At 46.0% G+C, this 16,749-nt stretch overlaps 2 protein-coding genes across 10 annotated transcripts in view; both read right to left on the reverse strand.

Annotated features, from left to right (window-relative positions):
- The window catches only part of ANO7 (anoctamin 7), a 30,017-nt gene extending 29,020 nt beyond the window's left edge, over positions 1-997 (reverse strand). Inside the window, exon 1 of one of the 3 annotated variants that reach the window (XM_065557046.1) lies at positions 717-997. The gene's annotated coding sequence lies outside the window, so the exon portion shown is untranslated. The remainder of the gene's footprint in view (positions 1-716) is intronic. The other 2 variants (XM_065557047.1, XM_065557048.1) reach the window with 2 other exon arrangements.
- A 10,879-nt stretch (positions 998-11,876) lies between these two features.
- Positions 11,877-16,749, reverse strand: part of PPP1R7 (protein phosphatase 1 regulatory subunit 7) — a 28,391-nt gene continuing 23,518 nt past the window's right edge. For 6 of the 7 annotated variants that reach the window (XM_024102493.2, XM_005301122.4, XM_065557054.1 and 3 more), the window contains 2 exons: positions 15,513-15,599; positions 11,877-12,257 (listed from right to left, as the gene is read on the reverse strand). In XM_024102493.2, coding sequence (XP_023958261.1) covers positions 12,081-12,257; positions 15,513-15,599 — 264 coding nt within the window. In that variant the 3' untranslated portion in view covers positions 11,877-12,080. Of the gene's footprint in view, positions 14,665-15,512; positions 15,600-16,749 lie in introns of all 7 variants that reach the window. The other variant, XM_042857640.2, reaches the window with a different exon arrangement.

A 16,749-nucleotide genomic window follows, 5' to 3' on the forward strand; every position in this document is an offset into this window, starting at 1 on the left:
GCTCTCAGAAGGTAAATGGGGCTGTCAGTGCAGAATATGGACCCAATATGAGTACTGCTATATTTTAATCAGCACTGAAGGTTTTTGGATTGGGGAAGAGGGGAAATCAGCAAGGGTGTAAAATCCTAACAGTAAAGAAGATGGAGCCTTGGTAAAATATATGAAGATTTTCAGGAAATATTTTTCCCTGGAAGTTTGCAACTCCATACAGTTCAGGGGCAAAATGTTCCTTGGAAGTTCCTATTTGCATTCAGCTCTACATTCAGCCAGTCCTCAACCAAGCTGGCTGTGTGTGGAGCCAAGGTGTAAGTGTGTCTTTTATGAGTCGATTAAATTAGTAGTAGTAGAATGACACGTTCCTAGTATAGTTCGCTATGCTATACAGCTATTTCAGAGCAGTCTCACAGTAACCCCTGCCCAAGTAGTAAAACTACCAGCTAATCCCCACAACTGTGAGGTATTAACCCCATGTTAGAGCTGGGGAGCCTAAGAGAGAATTGCAGGGATTGGCCACGCAGCAAACTAGTGACAGAGCCAAATCAGCTCTCCCAAGTTCCTAGTGCCCAGCACCATGCACATTCTTTTAGCCTCTCTGTTGCAGCATACACTGCTCCCTCCAAGAAGCAGGATTCCTGCCCCAGCCTTACAGAGAGACGCGGAGAGCATGAACAGGAACAGCCTCTGTGCTTTCATGAAGTCCTGTCCTTCTACTGTACCTGATACTGGGGTTTATTGCAGCTGGACAGCCCTCCTAGCCAGTGTTCAGACTCCAGACGTTAGCTCCATGCTGACAGTTTGCACTCAAGTAATCCTGCTGTGTTCCAAGTGCAAGCAAGACCATAAAGGGTCCTTCTAGGTTACTGTCCAAAGCTCCGCTCTCCCTCTGCCTCCCCTGGAATTTCTAGAGACAGAAATGGTCTCACTTCATCTCCACTTGGTTGCTTTTAAACATCAGTTTATGGCTGCTTCCTGTCTTAGGAAATGCCAGCCAGTGAGTATGCGTAAGACCAAGAAATGGAGATAAAGCAGTGGAGGCAGCAGGTTTATAATCACTTTCCTGCTTATTGCCTCTAGCAGGCCTTGCCTTTGTTTGAGATGGGGGTGTGGATTTGCATGTCCCTGCACAAATTAGCATAACCACATTTTAATAAAGCTTTGATGATAAAAATTTAAAGAGCCAATACCAGAAGAGAATGCGGAACAATCCTGGTATTTCTGCCCTCAAGCTGACCTGGCTGTGTGTATCTTGGCCAGGTTAAAGATTTCAAGTCACGTTGTACTTCTCTAGCATGCAGGTGTGTCGAGAGCATCACTGTGCAACACCACAGTGGGGCTTAGCCTCAGGGTGCCGCCACAATACATGTAATAATAAAAATAGTGGGAAAGGGCTATATTAGGAAGACACTATTTATTCATTATTATTAATTCTATTTTGGGAGAGGATAGGACAAAAAAAAGCTGATATCATCCCAAATCAATTTCTCTTCAGGTCTTTGATGAAATGTGACAACTACGATAAAAGCAGCCAGCATGGAAGCACTGAGAAAGACCCAAGTCTGCAGGTGTGTGAGTTACTAGACAGCTGAGATTATAGGAGGCAAACCCTCTGAAATGCAAGAATCCAGGAGCAGCCCAGCTGTGTGCTGGATTCCCCCATTCACACTGAGACAACTTCCATTGGCAAGAACAGAGATCAGCACCCCAAGAAGGGAGGTAGATATGAAGGGTTTAGGCCAGTTCTACATACATACATGGACCCCCTACTCAGTGTACTATCAGCAGCTCAATACACCCGTGAGGCAGGGCAGTTCTATTATCCCCATCTTACAGATTGGAGACTGAGTCACAGAGAGACTAAGTGGCTTGTCCAGACTCAAACAGTAAATCTGGCAGAGCTGGGATTAAACTCATCTCGAGTCCCAGTCCAGTGTCTTAACCACAAGCCCAGCCTTCCACCCTGCTCAGTGCAATCAGAACCTTACCTCCTCCTGCTGTCCTACTGGCAAGTTCTGATGTTGTCATCTGTGATATCATAATGCAGGGGGAATGAAACATGCCATTAGGGGAACTAATTGACACTGAACCCATCAAAGCACAATTTGAACTCGTCTCTCACAAATCAGAATGGGGGAGTTTTTGCAAATCCAAGGCTGCTCTTGGCAAAATCAACTGGTGTCACCAGATCGAGCAGTATTAGGTCCATAGATCCAGATTGCCTTCTTCTGCAGAAAAGGAACACAGGAGGGGGCCAGGAAAACTTGAGGAACTTGATTTTGGAGCATTTTCACCAGATCACTTTACTAGGGTAGTAGGATTTGCCTCTCACTAGGAGATGAGCAGGGGATACACTCTCCAGAATGTACAGTTCTCCGGAGAGCTGCATGGACCTTGGAGGGGGAGGTTAAAGCCATCCATGCAAGGCCCATGACAAGTTCTGGCTGTCCCTTACTGACACCCTGGCAGCATGGCACAGACAGTAACATATCCTCAAGGATTCCTTGGTCTGCTGTTGCCCTTGGTGCACCCCACCACCACCCCAGAATGAATTCCCACTGCATTAAGGGGCTCTGTTAAAAGTTAAAATAGCCTTCGAACTGAACACAGCAAGTCTAAATACAGCGTATGACAGAGGAATAATCTTCAGGTAATCAGAGAATAATCATATCCATTCACGGCTATGCCAACGTATCTCACGACTTATCAAGAATATTACCTTGTCTGTTTTCAGACGGAGATACCACAAGCTTCAGCATTTTATTCATATTTATGCAGTACCACAGGTGGGTATAGAGACTTACAGATGAGTAAAAAAGCCAGGTCCCCATCCACATCTTCACTGGATACAGCCCAAAGAGCAGGGGAACAGGTGGTTTATGGGAAGGGATGAGGGTGATGATGGTAAAATCAAGATATACTTTTTGGTGTCTACATGGCTTGTTAGTGCCTCTTATAATTTGTAATATAAGCTAGTATAATTTGAGGTAAGAGTGGAGGGTTAGTTCCAGAAGGCTACATGGAAGGAGTGAGTCTTGAAGAGGGGAATTATCTCCATTTGTTGATATCCTCAGGTGGATGGTACTGGATGAGTGGGACATATGCTTGCAGTGAGTTCTTGACAAGGACGGAGAAAATGCATGTTGACTGGTGAGGAGCAGTGCAGAGTGATATAATGGGGCATCTAGCTGCTGGGAATTGGAGTTGTCATCTTAATTCTGTTCACACATGAAAATGAACCTAGTACTCTCATCCTTGTCCTCATGTAGGCACATCATAAAGCTGCCCTGTAGTTTCTGGCCTGACTTAGGACTGGACAATGTGGGCGAACCTCAAGTCCTGTCCTCTCCTGCAATAGACCACAGCTGTATCTGTGGACAGTTTGCATAGCACTGCAATACTACAAGCCCCATATCAATTAAAAATCCCATATCTCCAAGAGGCGTTTAAAGCTTATCTTGAAGTGACATTAGGGCTCAAGAATGCTAAGTTGCCAGCACCAAATCTCGTTCCGCTCAAAGCAGACAGGGCACAAATAGGAGCTTCCTCATGTTGCTCCACCAATGTACTTAACCACTCCTCCTGGAAAGGGGTGCTCAGTCTCCATAGCCATTCACAGCTGCCACTGAGACCATTAGAAGGTGCTAATGAATTCCACTTACAATCATGGAATTGGATGGGCTATGAGGGCCTGCTAAAGGGACAGAGCCATGCATCTCATTCCATGGGTTCAAATCCTCTTCAGGTTAGTATTAGCCAGATCTTACTGTAAATGTTAAACAAATACAATGTTACATTTTCATACACGCAACTTCACACTTTCTCTCCTCACTTTTTCAAACAAGCCCTTTCCTGTGGCCCCTTGTACATGGGAAGAGCTTCCCATAAACCCCTGCAGTTACCTCATTATCCCCCTTTCATATCCCTCCTTAAAACTCTCCTCTGCTGTGATGCCTACAAAAACTGGTAACTGTGTGCTGTAACCAGCATTGTCTCACTGTCCACTTGTGCTCCCTCAGCTGTCTGTCTGTCGTCACCTGTTGCCCCTTGGCTTAGATCATAAGCTGTATGAGGCAAGCACTTTTTTGCTCTGTTTGTACAGCCCAGTGGGGCTCTGGACTGTTATTGGGGGTGCTACTGCAATATAAATAATAGTTATTCAGTTGCCTTTGGGATGGGAGCTAGTGGTCTCAGCCCATTTCTCAATGGGTTCTGTTAAAGAGAGCCACCACCACAATCAGCATCCTTGTTTGCAGCCTCAGTAGAGGAAAAATCACAGGAGTGACTGTGCACAATGAGTTATCTGCCCTCTGGGCTTAGAGCAATTGGGGCTTTGATATTAAGAATATTTACCATTCTTACTGGTTTTATCAATACTTGTGTGCATGGAGCCCACAAGAGAAATGCATTACAAATAGTGAAGGGATTGGTTAGATAGAAGCATTGTTAAAGATACACCCACACAGTCAGAATTCAGTCACAAGTATATTGGAGAACAGGTCATTCCCATGTATAGTGTATTTCTCACAGCCCATGCCTTGCACCGATTAGCACAAATTCAATTTCCAAATTGACCTGCCTCAGGCTGTGTCTACTTCACTGAATTTTACTGGCGAGAGATAAGTTATATAAATATTTTTACATGTATTGCACAATACATTAATATATGGTAACTAACTGGTTTCACAGTAAGACTCGAAGAAGTTAAATTTACCAGATCAGATGTCCAATACACTAGGGTAAACATAGGCGTATGTGAATGACAAAGCCACGTCTCTGTATTTAATAGGAACCAGGATGTGAATCATGATGCTGTCTGAGTGAAAATATTGACAGGTGCAGAATGTCACCAAATTCTTACCTTGCTGATCAAGAAACTGAAAGCAGCTTGGAGCAAGTAGTACAGAGTTCACTGTCTGGCTCACTCACATATTCAGTTAACTCTTTACTCACCTGGGGTCTGAGTGCCCTCCTGCTTTGGATTTTTAACTCACGGGCCCTGTTTAAAAATAAACCCCACCCCAACCAGAAAATCCAGTTTCTGGCTAAGTGAAAACCAGTTTGGGCCAAATTGGGCCCCCCCTGGTTCACTCAAGCCTTCAGTGACCATTTAAAAGCTTGTGCATAAGGTCAGTGGGGTTGCAAATGAGGTACAAGTCGGCTCTGGTTTGATAAGTTCTCACTACTGGTGACAACTACCCGTGAATTAAGAGACTGAAAACGTCAAACACTTCTCTGGATGGGGTAAAGGAACCTGTGATGAAATACACGGTTGTTTGCAAGATGCTCAGAAACCGTGATGGTGAGAGATGTACAAATGTCTAGATAGTATTACTGTCTTCTTTTACTATCTCTTCTATAACTCTTTCCTTCCATAGATCTCCAGTGCTTTACAAAGGTCAGATCATTATCCAGCTGGAGAAGCCCAACAGAGAGGCAAAAGCAACGAGGAGTCCAGTGGCACCTTAAAGACTAACAGATTTATTTGGGCATAAGCTTACATGGGTAAAAAACCCCACTTCTTCAGATGCATGGAGTGAAAATTACAGATACAGGCATAAATATACTGGCACATGAAGAGGAGGGAGTTACCTTACAAGTGGAGAACCAGTGATGACAAGGCCATCAAGAGGCAAGAAGCTTGCGTGAAGACACCCAGCAGGCCAGCTGCAGAGGCACTATTATTTTTTAGATGATAAAAATAGATTACAACAATGCAGTCAGAACCAAGGCCATTGTGTGGGGTACTGTACAAACACAGTAAGAGACAGTCCCTGCCCCAACAAATTAATTTATCTAGATTGGTGGTTCTCAACATTTTCCATCCTGGGACCTCCCCCACCTACTTGGGACCTAGCCAGAACCCCCTTCTATTCAGCAGTTGGGAAGAGTGTGGTGGTCATAACCCCTGTTTGTGACCCCTAGATTGAGAAACCCCATTCTAGTTAGATTTCACATTTTAAAAGAGGAACTAACAGTGTGTGTGTTACAATTAGATACTTCATGATCTTCACCATGGTAACCCTCATCCTTCTAGTCCCCCATCCTTTGTTTATTGGCGACCCCTGCTGTGTCATGTCGAATCAACTGTAAGTCTCTTGGGGCAAGAACCGGTCTCATCTACAGAACACCACCAGCACTCCTGCCACTGCATGTCCATCATCATTATGAGCAAGCCATAGGGCACCAGGGCAGGATTCCTTTGTGTATGGCTTCCACAAAAGGGAGCTCCTGTGCACAGTCTATGACAAGCTTGCTCAACTTTGCTAATGAAAAGATTGTGTGGCAGCTAATAGAAAGTTCACTGAAGGTCAGAGCAGAACAGCGCTGTGTTCCATGCAGGGCCGGCTCTAGGTTTTTTGCCGCACCAAGCAAAAAATGTTTTGGCTGCCCCCAACCCCAGCCCTGGGCTGCCCCCCTGCCACCCCAGTGCTGGGCTCTCCTCCTCTCTCCCGCCCCAACCCCACCTGCCGCCACAGCCCTGGGCTCTTCCCCCCGCTCCCACCTGCCGCCCCAGCCCTGGGCTCCCCCCCCACCCCACCTGCCGCCCCAGCCCTGGGCTTCCCCCCCCCTCCCCCAAGTGCTGACTCCGCCCGCTTCCCCCTCACCTCCAGCCAGGCTGGCACTGGCAGGGTTGGGGTAAGCAGCGGGGCTCCTGGGCCGCGCCTCAGCCCAGGGTCCCTCCAGCCAGGGCTCCCGCCTCCAGGACCGGCCGAGACCTGGGAGGGCAGAGCTTGGGGGACCATCCAGCAGAGGGCTGAGGAGCTGGGGCAGGGCAGCCCCAGAAGGAACGGAGCCCCGGAGAGCGGGATGTGGGCCCCGCACGGCAGTGCCCCGGGCACCAGTCTCCTCTATGGCCCCGCAGTTGCTGCTGCTCCTGGTTGCCCTGCTGCAGTCCCTGGGTGGCTCGGGCCACTTTGCCCAGCCCCAGCTGTGGTGCTGGGGAGCAGCTGGCCTGCGGCACCTGCAGGCAGCTCCGTACGCCCTCCGGGGCAGCCCCCAGCCCAAGTGTGCCGCCCGGCCATAAGGTGCGAGCACTGCTCCTTGACGCGAACCGCAGTGGCCCCAGGGCACCCCCCATGCAGGACGCGCTGCTGCCAGGGCCGGCTCTAGGCTTTTGCCGCCCCAAGCAAAAAGGATGGCCGGAATGCTGCTCCTGAAAATGTGCCTGGAGCCGGCCCTGGTTCCTTGAAATCCTGGTGAGTGATGGCTGCTCTGTATTTGGCCCCATAATTTTCTTAAATAGTAGGATTTACCATCCAGTTTCCAATGAACAAACAATTTTGTGTTTCCTGGGTTCTAAAGTAATCAGAAAGTAGACACTTTTAAAAGGAACGTCACTTACTTTTCAGGGCCACGTGGCCAAACCATAAATATTACTCACGTGATGGCTCTAAGCAATGGCATTGAGCAACAGCTCAAACAATAGTTTGCAGAGAAAGTGACCATGAGATGGTAGAGTTCAGGATCCTGTCAAAAGGAAGAAAGAAGAGTACCAAAATACGGACCCTGGACTTCATAGAAGCAGACTTTGATTCCCTTAGGGAACTGATGGGCAGGATCCCTTGGGAAGCTTATATGAGGGCGCAAGGAGTCCAGGAGAGCTGGCTGTATTTTAAAGAAGCCTTATTGATGGCACAGGGACAAACCATCCCGAAGTTCAGAAAGAATAGCAAATATAGCAGGCGACCAGCTTGGCTTAACAGTGTAATCTTCAGTGAGCTTAAACTCAAAAAGGAAGCTTACAAGAAGTGGAAATTTGGACAGATGACTAGGGAGGAGTATAAAAATATTACTAGAGCATGCAGGGGTGTAATCAGGAAGACCAAGGCACAATTGGAGTTGCAGAAGGCAAGGGATGTGAAGGGTAACAAGAAGGGTTTCTACAGGTATGTTAGCAACAAGAAGGTGGTCAGGGAAAGTGTGGGACCCTTACTGAATGGGGGAGGCAACAGTGACAAACGTGGAAAAAGCTGAAGTACTCAATGCTTTTTTTGCCTCCGTCTTCACAGACAAGGTCAGCTCCCAGACTGCTGAACTGGGCAACACAGTATGGGGAAGAGGTGAGCAGCCCTCAGAAAGAACAGGTTAAGGACTATTTGGAAAAGCTGGATGTGCACAAGTCCATGGGTCCAGATCCAATGCATCCAAGGGTACTGAGGGAGTTGGCTGATATGAATGCAGAGCCATTGGCCATTATCTTTGAAAACTCGTGCCGATCGGGGGAGGTCCCAGACGATTGGAAAAAGGCAAATATAGGGGCCATATTTTAAAAAGTGAAGAAAGAGAACCCAGGGAACTACAGACCGGTTGGCCTCACTTCAGTCTCCGGCAAAATAATGGAGCAGGTCCTCAAGGAATCCATTTTGAAGCACCTGGAGGAGAGGAAGGTGATCAGGAACAGTCAACATGCTTGATCAACCTGATTGCCTTCTATGAGATAACTGTCTCTGTGGATATGGGGAAAGTGGTGGATGTGATATATCTTGACTTTAGCAAAGCTTTTGATACGGTCTCCCACAGTATTCTTTCCAGCAAGTTAAAAAAGTATAGATTGGATGAATGGACTATAAGGTGGATAGAAAGCTGGCTAGACTGTCAGGGTCAAAGGGTAGGAGATCAACGGCTCTAATTCTAGTTGGCAAGCGGGTCAGCCCTGGGGCTGGTTTTGTTCAACATCTTTATTAATGATCTTGATGATGGGATGAATTGCACCCTCAGCAAGTTCGCAGATGACACTAAGCTGGGGGGAAGAGGTAGATATGCTGGAGGGTAGGGATAGGGTCCAGAGTGACCTAGACAAATTGGAGGATTGGGCCAAAATAAATCTGATGAGGTTCAACAAGGACAAGTGCAGAGTCCTACACTTAGAAAGGAAGAATCCCATGCACTGCTACAGGCTGGGGACTGACTGGCTAAGCAGCAGTTCTGCAGAAAAGGACCCGAGGATTACAGTGGCCGAGAAGCTGGATATGAGTAAGCAGTGTGCCCTCACTGCTAAGAAGGCCAACGGCATATTGGGCTGTATTAGTAAGAGCATTGCCAGCAGATCAAGGGAAGTGATTATTCCCCTTTATTAGACACTGCTGAGGCAACACCTGGAGTATTGTGTCCAGTTTTGGTCCCCCAACTACAGAAGGGATGTGGACAAATTGGACAGAGTCCAGCGGAGGGCAACGAAAATCATTAGGAGGCTGAGGGAACTGGTGTTATTTAGTCTGCAGAAGAGAAGAGTGTGTGTGTGTGTGGGGGGGGAGATCTGATAGCAGCCTTCAATTACCTGAACGGGGGTTCCCACAGAGGATGGAGCTAGGCTGTTCTCAGTGGTGACAGATGACAGAACAAGAAGTAATGGTCTCAAGTTGCAGTGGGGGAGGTGAAGCACTGGAATGGGTTACCTAGGGAGGTGGTGGAATCTCCATCCCTAGAGGTTTTTAAGGCCCGGCTTGACAAAGCCTTGGCTGGGATGATTTAGTTGGTGTTGGGGGATTGGACTAGATGACCTCCTGAGGTCTCTTCCAACCCTAATATTCTATGATTCTATGACAGAGGCAGACTATAGGAATAAAGCTCTCAGAGGTGGTACCCTCCTGTGGAAAAAGATTTTGAAAATACCTGCTTATCTGAAGTATCTTTAGGCACAAGGGAGAAGAGACCTCTCTGGCAGTAATGGCTCAGCAATATCCAAAGAGTGGGGTGAACGCTACCCGAGGTAATGAAATCCCCTATCCCCCCATTACAGTCCAATACTGGGTATGATTCACTTATGGAGAGCACCTTCTTATTCTAGACTCTTCTTTGAAGTTTCCTTCAGCTGAGTATTGTGTCCAATTCTGGGTGCCACGCTTTGGGAAAGAAGTGGACAAACTGGAGTGTGTCCAGAGAGCAGCACAAACAATAAAAGGTTTAGTAAATCTGGCCCATCAGAAAAAGTTTTTAGAGGAGCGGGAGGGCTAATAGTCTTCAAATGTGTAAAGGGCTGTTATAAAGAGGACAGGGATCAATTGTTCTCCATGTCCACTGAAGGTAGGACAAGAAGTAACAGACTTAATCTGCAGCAATGGAGATTTAGGTCAGATACTGCAAAAACCTTTCCAACTCTCAGGGTAGTTAAGCTCCGGATCAGGCTTCCAAGGGAGGTTGTGGAATCCCCGTCACTGGAGGTTTTTAAGAACAGGTTTGACAAACACCTGTCAGGGATGGTCTAGGTATACGTGGTCCTGCCTCAGCACACTGGGTTAGACTTGATGACTTCTAAGTCCCTTTCGGCCCCACATTTCTATGATTACATCAGCCTCTGTCACCTTCAGCATTTTGTAGCAGCCTGGCAGAAATACCCAGACTGAAGAATCGGCGTTAAGAATCCTTCTGAAGTCCTGAATGTCACAAAGGAGGAAGGCTATATCCACACCTTTGAGACTGACTCAGGAAGTCACCCAGGAATCAGCACCAGTTGAACTGAAATCCTTTGCTCCAGAGCTTTTCTCTTATTCATACACATACGGATGACATTTTTGCTATGGAAAGGAAGGTGGAAGCAGTAGGAAACTGCCAGATTTGGGAGTTATATCTCCATGTGATTTGGAGGGTTCTGCATTAGGGTATGACGCTACATTCACCCAAATTAACAAGGACAGTGAAATTTTGTGCCACAGAGTAGACTACCTCAAAACCAAAGGAGAGGAGGAGATATTTTTGCTTGGATGGCATATTGGAGAACATGGCATCAGGAACTTTGCAACTTTGTTCTTGCTGGATGTTTCATAACTTTGCTTGAAGCAATGGGTCCACTGGATCCCATTATTTGGTGTCACCTAGAAAACTTCCTGATGGTAACTGTGCTGCCAAGACTTCTTCTAGGATTGGTTATGTGTGAAGTTTAGAATATGAGGATTTACATTCTGAGTGTGCTAAGGAGAATACAGAATCTGGAAAACATATTTTCTTATTGTACAAGTGCATTATTCAAACAATGGAAAAGTTTAATGGTAAAATCCCAACTGCATTAGCTAGTGAGGTACCAGGCCAAACAAAAACAGAATACAGAATGGTATGTACACAATACAGAACAGAATACAGTGCCCTCTGAATTCCACTCCTCATCCTAGCTTTAGTAAATGATGGGCTCCAATACCACAACAGTGGATATGGTATAAAAATCAGAAGTAGGGTGAATGTTGACGATGCCTTTACTTTAAAGAAGACTACCCTTCTCACGGATCTCTGAATGCCTCTGCCGCAGCATAGCAGGGAGTTGCCACATTCACTGTAAGCTATATTTTGTTATGGCTAATTCTGGGGAAGTCATGAGGCAAATTAAGTCACAAATGTGGGGGAAGTAATGTAAGGCACAGATTTAGGCCTCCATAGATTCAAAAGTCAAATTCATAGTCCCTCCCACCCTAGTCCAGACACTAGCCTCTAGCTCCTTCCCCAATCACCTACTCACAGTGGCAGCACGTAACACTTCCCATCACCACAGCAGCGTGTGGACTGGCAGTTCATCCAGCTGCTCACGCACACACATCCTACTTAGCTCAGTCTTTTGTTTTATATTGAGAATTTTTTTAATCGCAGGTTTTTAAGCAATATTCCAACCAATGAGTGCTTATCTCAAAAAGAATCAGAAAAGATGGAAACTCTGGACAAGGGTAGGAGTGTTAACATAGTTCAGTGCCTGTAAAGGACTGTCACCCCCATCTCTCCCACTACAAAAACTGAAGCTCTATTCACAGGGTTGTTACTGACTTGGACTTTTCACTCCTGTTCACCAACATGATTACTTGATTCTGAGACACAAGACACAGCTGCTGGCTCAGACTGAACACAGAAGCTTGCTGACGAAATGCCCAATACAAATAAACACTCGTACAACCAGGAAATATCATGTGTTAAGATTTAATAATAATAATCATAATAATATTTCAAAAACAATGAGAGAGAGTGCATTATACACAAGATCTGGTACTCAGTGCTTTTTATTGGCCATTTTCTCTGCGCCAGTGTATTTGGGTAGTGGTAAGTAGATAAAAAACCCAGCTGGGACATTTCTCCAAGGAGGGAAGGAGAGAGGTTAGGCAGGAGGTTCAGAATCGGACAAACGTGGCATCAATCTGCCGGACAGAAGGAAGAGCCAGCATGATTTTGCGCCGGTACTGAGGATCCTTCTGCAGGGGGTTTCTCTCCAGATATACAGTTTCCAAATTCTTGGCTCCCTTCAGCTCATCCAGGTCACTCCAACTCTCAATGAGATTATCATTCATCTGTGAAGCACACACACGAACACTCCCAGCAAAGCTTCATTAGTGAGAACATAACCCAGACAGACACTGCTCATGAGGAGTCACCCGTTACTGAGAACCAAGGGGCAGTTAGGCTGTGCGGTTACCAGCCTGGTAGAATCTGCTTGGTCCTGCTTTGAGCAGGGGATTGGACTAGATGACCTCCTGAGGTCTCTTCCAACCCTAATATTCTATAATTCTATTAATCTAGCTAGAAAGAATGACACCATATGAGCTTCCTCAATGTGAAGCCTTGCTGAGCCTTCTCTGTTCCCTACTCCAAGCACAGTTATTCTTCAGCAATATCTACCACAACACCCGCCCCCTGGTAACGTGTAACCAGAATTCAACTCAACAGGTTTTAACGTACCATGGAAATGCCACCTATTGGCTCTCTCTTGTCTACAGAGCATCACAGGAATGTCTTACTCACTGCAAACCCCACTCCCTCGTGACTTGTCCTTCAGCGCATTGCTGCAGTTTTGGCCTCAAGGATAGCTTCACAGGTTCCCCTTTAATATTGTTCCCCTAAAGCCAGCCCCTGCCTGACAAGGCAAAGCTTGAGCTCTCCAGTCTAAGGGCACCAACCTCTCCTAGGCAGGACATAGGGGTGGAAATGCTGTGAACCTCGCTTCAGAAGGTTTCCTCTCGTGTCTCCATTGGGAGGCAGTCTGACTCTCACAGAAGAGGCTGCATGGTTCAAGCTATAAACCTAAGGCCTGCTCAGATCTCAATGTCATCTACAACAGAGGCCTCATACCCCCCCCACTGCAACCAAATCCCCACAGGGCTAACTGTGGTCTCTTGACAGCTCAGCTCCTTCGAACGCTGCTGCCCAAAATACACCCACTGGAAGGCAGTGTGACTTCCATAGCACAGAGACTCCATGCATGTCACTGTAGACAGTATGCAGCAGCTGGCAGTACTTTGAACCACAGTTGGCAAGGGGGAGGGACGCAAACACATCATTCGGTGTTATTAACATTGTCCCACATTTAGATCCCGGCCGAATTCCAGTGGGGGTGTCAGAGGAAGGGAGGAGCATATTATGCAGCCACAATTCCCCTACCCCAGATGTGAAAGCTTCAGCTCTCCTTTGCTCCTACAAGCAGAGCTTGGAGGTTCAGAAGAAGTTACAGCAGCAGCAATATCTTTACTCTCAAAATAAGGGACCAGACCTCTTTCAGCGCACTGCACCCTACTCACATCATGTAACCAAGGCAAGCAGCACTGAACTCTTAACTTCCCCAAAATTGCAGTTGTGAAGTGGAAAAGCAGTGTTTTTCCTTGAAGTGCCTACTTCCCACCACCCCAGGGAAAGACAGCTGCTCTAACAACAGGGGCCATGTGTCACCAAAGGATCGTCGTGGGGTTAAGACACTGCATTGGGCCTCTGGAAATCACTTCTCAGCTCTGCCACAGAGTCTCTGTGTGACCTCAGATAAATCAATCTGTTGGTGCCTCAATCGCCCCACCTCCATCCACAACATGGGAGTCATTTTTCCCTACTCAGAAGGGTGATAGAGAGGCATTCATATACTATTGTGCCGGAAGCCATATAAATACCTAGTTAGAGTAGGACAAACTATCTGCAACATTCCTGGACTTTAACAAGTGATACTACATCTGTGCTAACTTTAATACCCTTTATTTAGGGCACTGAATAGAGTCAGAAGGATGCATACAGCATTTAGGAACTGGAACCCTGCAATTACCGGTAATTAAAAATACTTCTTTAAGGCAGGCTTCATGAAACTGTAACTAGAGTAGGAGCAACACTGATGTGCTTTGAAGAGAATTTTACCCAGTTCTCTCCATCAGGAGGGATATAGGGCCAAGTTAAAAGAGTATTAAACGGGAAAGCTGGAGGCTCAGATGGGGAAGGGAGTTAGCGATCAGGAGCAGACCTTTACCAATGCACTGCTCTCCATTTCAGTAGTGGCCTCTTCATAAAGTCAAAGTCCTATAGAATTAGGTTGCTCCCTTTCCTTCCTGAGGAAGAAACACCAGCAGCTGGAGCAACTTCTTCTTCTGGGAGCAAAACGCTTTGTAAATTTCTCCATTTGGTTCAAAGGGGAGAGTCTAGTAATTTGAAAAGAATCGCACCACATTTTGCACACACAAGCTAATCTGTACTGTCTCACTTTGAGGACTGTAGTAGGCCACACTTCATAGGATGCCTGAGCTCCTTGGTGTATAAAGGCAGTTCATTCTGGCATGAGTAGGCCCAGATGGGAACCACAAAACTGACTAATACAGCCTCTGAAAGGTTATATTCAAGGGTTGGAAAAGCACCGTCCAAGAAGCCTCTATACTGGATTCTAGCTTGATTTCATGTCCAGCTACTTCCCAGTCCTGCAGCCAAAGCCTCCATCCAAGGGCTCAGATACTGAAAAGTTCCAAATGATGAAAACGTGAAACAGAAAAATATGGCTTCTATTTATTAAGTACTAGAAGAGCAAGTGCTGACACACCCTAACTGAACATAGCAAAAAACACTGTACACTATGGGGGCTGGAGCACTGAGATTCCAGGTGGATATCTACTCCTCTGTTCAAACTTTGTTCCCTTCCTGACAGAAACTGTAGAAACGAAATGCAGGCCTTAGCCATCCAGGATGCCACCAACCAGAGCCAGCTCAGTATTATGAGCTGGCTAGCAGGAGTGGAAACACCCAGAGGACAGCTGAATTTTTCCTGAATGGTTACAAGGAACTGACCAGACTGACTCTGCTCTAAAACTGCTTTTAAACGCTTTGGCTCACCTCTGCACCAAAATGCATTATATCTACTTCTATTACACAGCCATATTGTAACTTACAGAAAAGCTAGCAGTACAAAAATGAGGGAAGGCAGAGCTCTATACTTCAAAGCCATCATGATTAGGGCTATAGCCCGAGCACAGTGGCAAGATCAGTATTCTAAGGAGAGAGGCACCTGACATAATTAAGGGCCTGCTATCACTAAAAACCTGTAAAATGAATGAACTGTGATGACTTTTCTCATAATCCCTCCCCCCATGCAGACAGGTAAGGAGAAGAAGGGCTTACAACCTTGTCTCCAGAACAAAGGGAACACTTGGAAAAAAAAAAAAACTCAGTCCACATCAGCTCTAATGAGCACTGTAGCTGGAATCTAAGAGATGTACGACTCACAATTTTAAACCCTCCCCACCACACCCAGTCAAGGAGAAGGATTTCTTTCTGTATGTATCTATTTCAGCAAGGCCTGCACTTACCCAGAATTCCTGCAGCTCTGTTAAATGGCTGACATTTTCAATCTTTTTGATCCTATTGGATGCAATGTCCAGCATTGTAAGTTTGTTCTGAAACAAGCAAATGAAAACTTTAGCTTGGATTTCCTCATCTCCTCCTCTACCCCACTCTGAATCCCAGAGCTGAAAATTCTGAGAAGCACTAGTAACACCACTGTCAGCTGGCTATATTGTTAGCTAGCAAAAATACAATTGGCTAATTAGTCACTAATTAATATTGTCCTATACTCCTCCCCAGGATTATAAAACTTCTGAATACGAGAAAAAATACATTCAGTGCAAGGAGAACTCTCACTACTTAACTACAGCAGAGAAGATAGTTTTTAAATCAAGACAGCTTGCCAACCTCCCTGAAACAACTGAAAACAATTACTAGCTGGCCAGTAGTTTCTGACCAACCAATTGCTCCTGAACAGTGAGCTTTCCTTGTAATATTTTAAGGTTAGTAATCAGACATTCCAACAAGAAGTTTTGGAATCTACAAAAAATCTGAGTAAAAGAACTCTAAGGCAGCAGGTTTAAAGACAGGAATTCTATGCATTAGGAAGCCCAAGAGTTTTAGAAAATATATCCCTGCATATGCAGGAGATCAGCTAAATTACTCTGATTCCTCTGATCTCCAGGGGTGCCTCACAATGCCACCTATTGGTAAAAGGGCATGGAAACATCACAGGCTTCTCCGTAAGGGCAATCCAAGGCAGAAATACAGAAAGTTGGACTGATTTATAAGAGAAGGATGGCATGGTTTGCCTCTTCTGACCCATGACAACTCACTTAGTCATTTCTGGTGCATGTGTAAGAGAAACTCATGGCTACCTATTACAGATCCAATTCATCTTTCAACTCAGGAGTTTAGCAGCAAAGATAACCAGCAGAAGTGTTGTTAGGCCTCCCTTTGCTAGTTCGCAGTCAAATTGTTACATTAACTGCTTCAAGATTCCATCTACCTGGTACCGTTTGACAGTCCACTCCAGACTGACTAGAAACATGCACGTTCCCAGAAGAGGAGGCGGCTCATGTTTTGTTTTGTTGTTTTAGGTATAATAGATAAAGAACGTATACGGTTTTCCGAGAAGTTCAACTTTCTTTGGGTAACTTAAGGAAAACAGGAACTTCCCAGCAACACCAATGTAAGACGAACCCAGCCATCCTGGGAAGTACTGTGAGGCCAGCCCTGACAACTTCTTAAAGAAAGCTAATG

Source organism: Chrysemys picta, chromosome 9 (assembly GCF_011386835.1).
Source record: "Chrysemys picta bellii isolate R12L10 chromosome 9, ASM1138683v2, whole genome shotgun sequence".
Lineage (NCBI taxonomy): Eukaryota > Metazoa > Chordata > Testudines > Emydidae > Chrysemys > Chrysemys picta.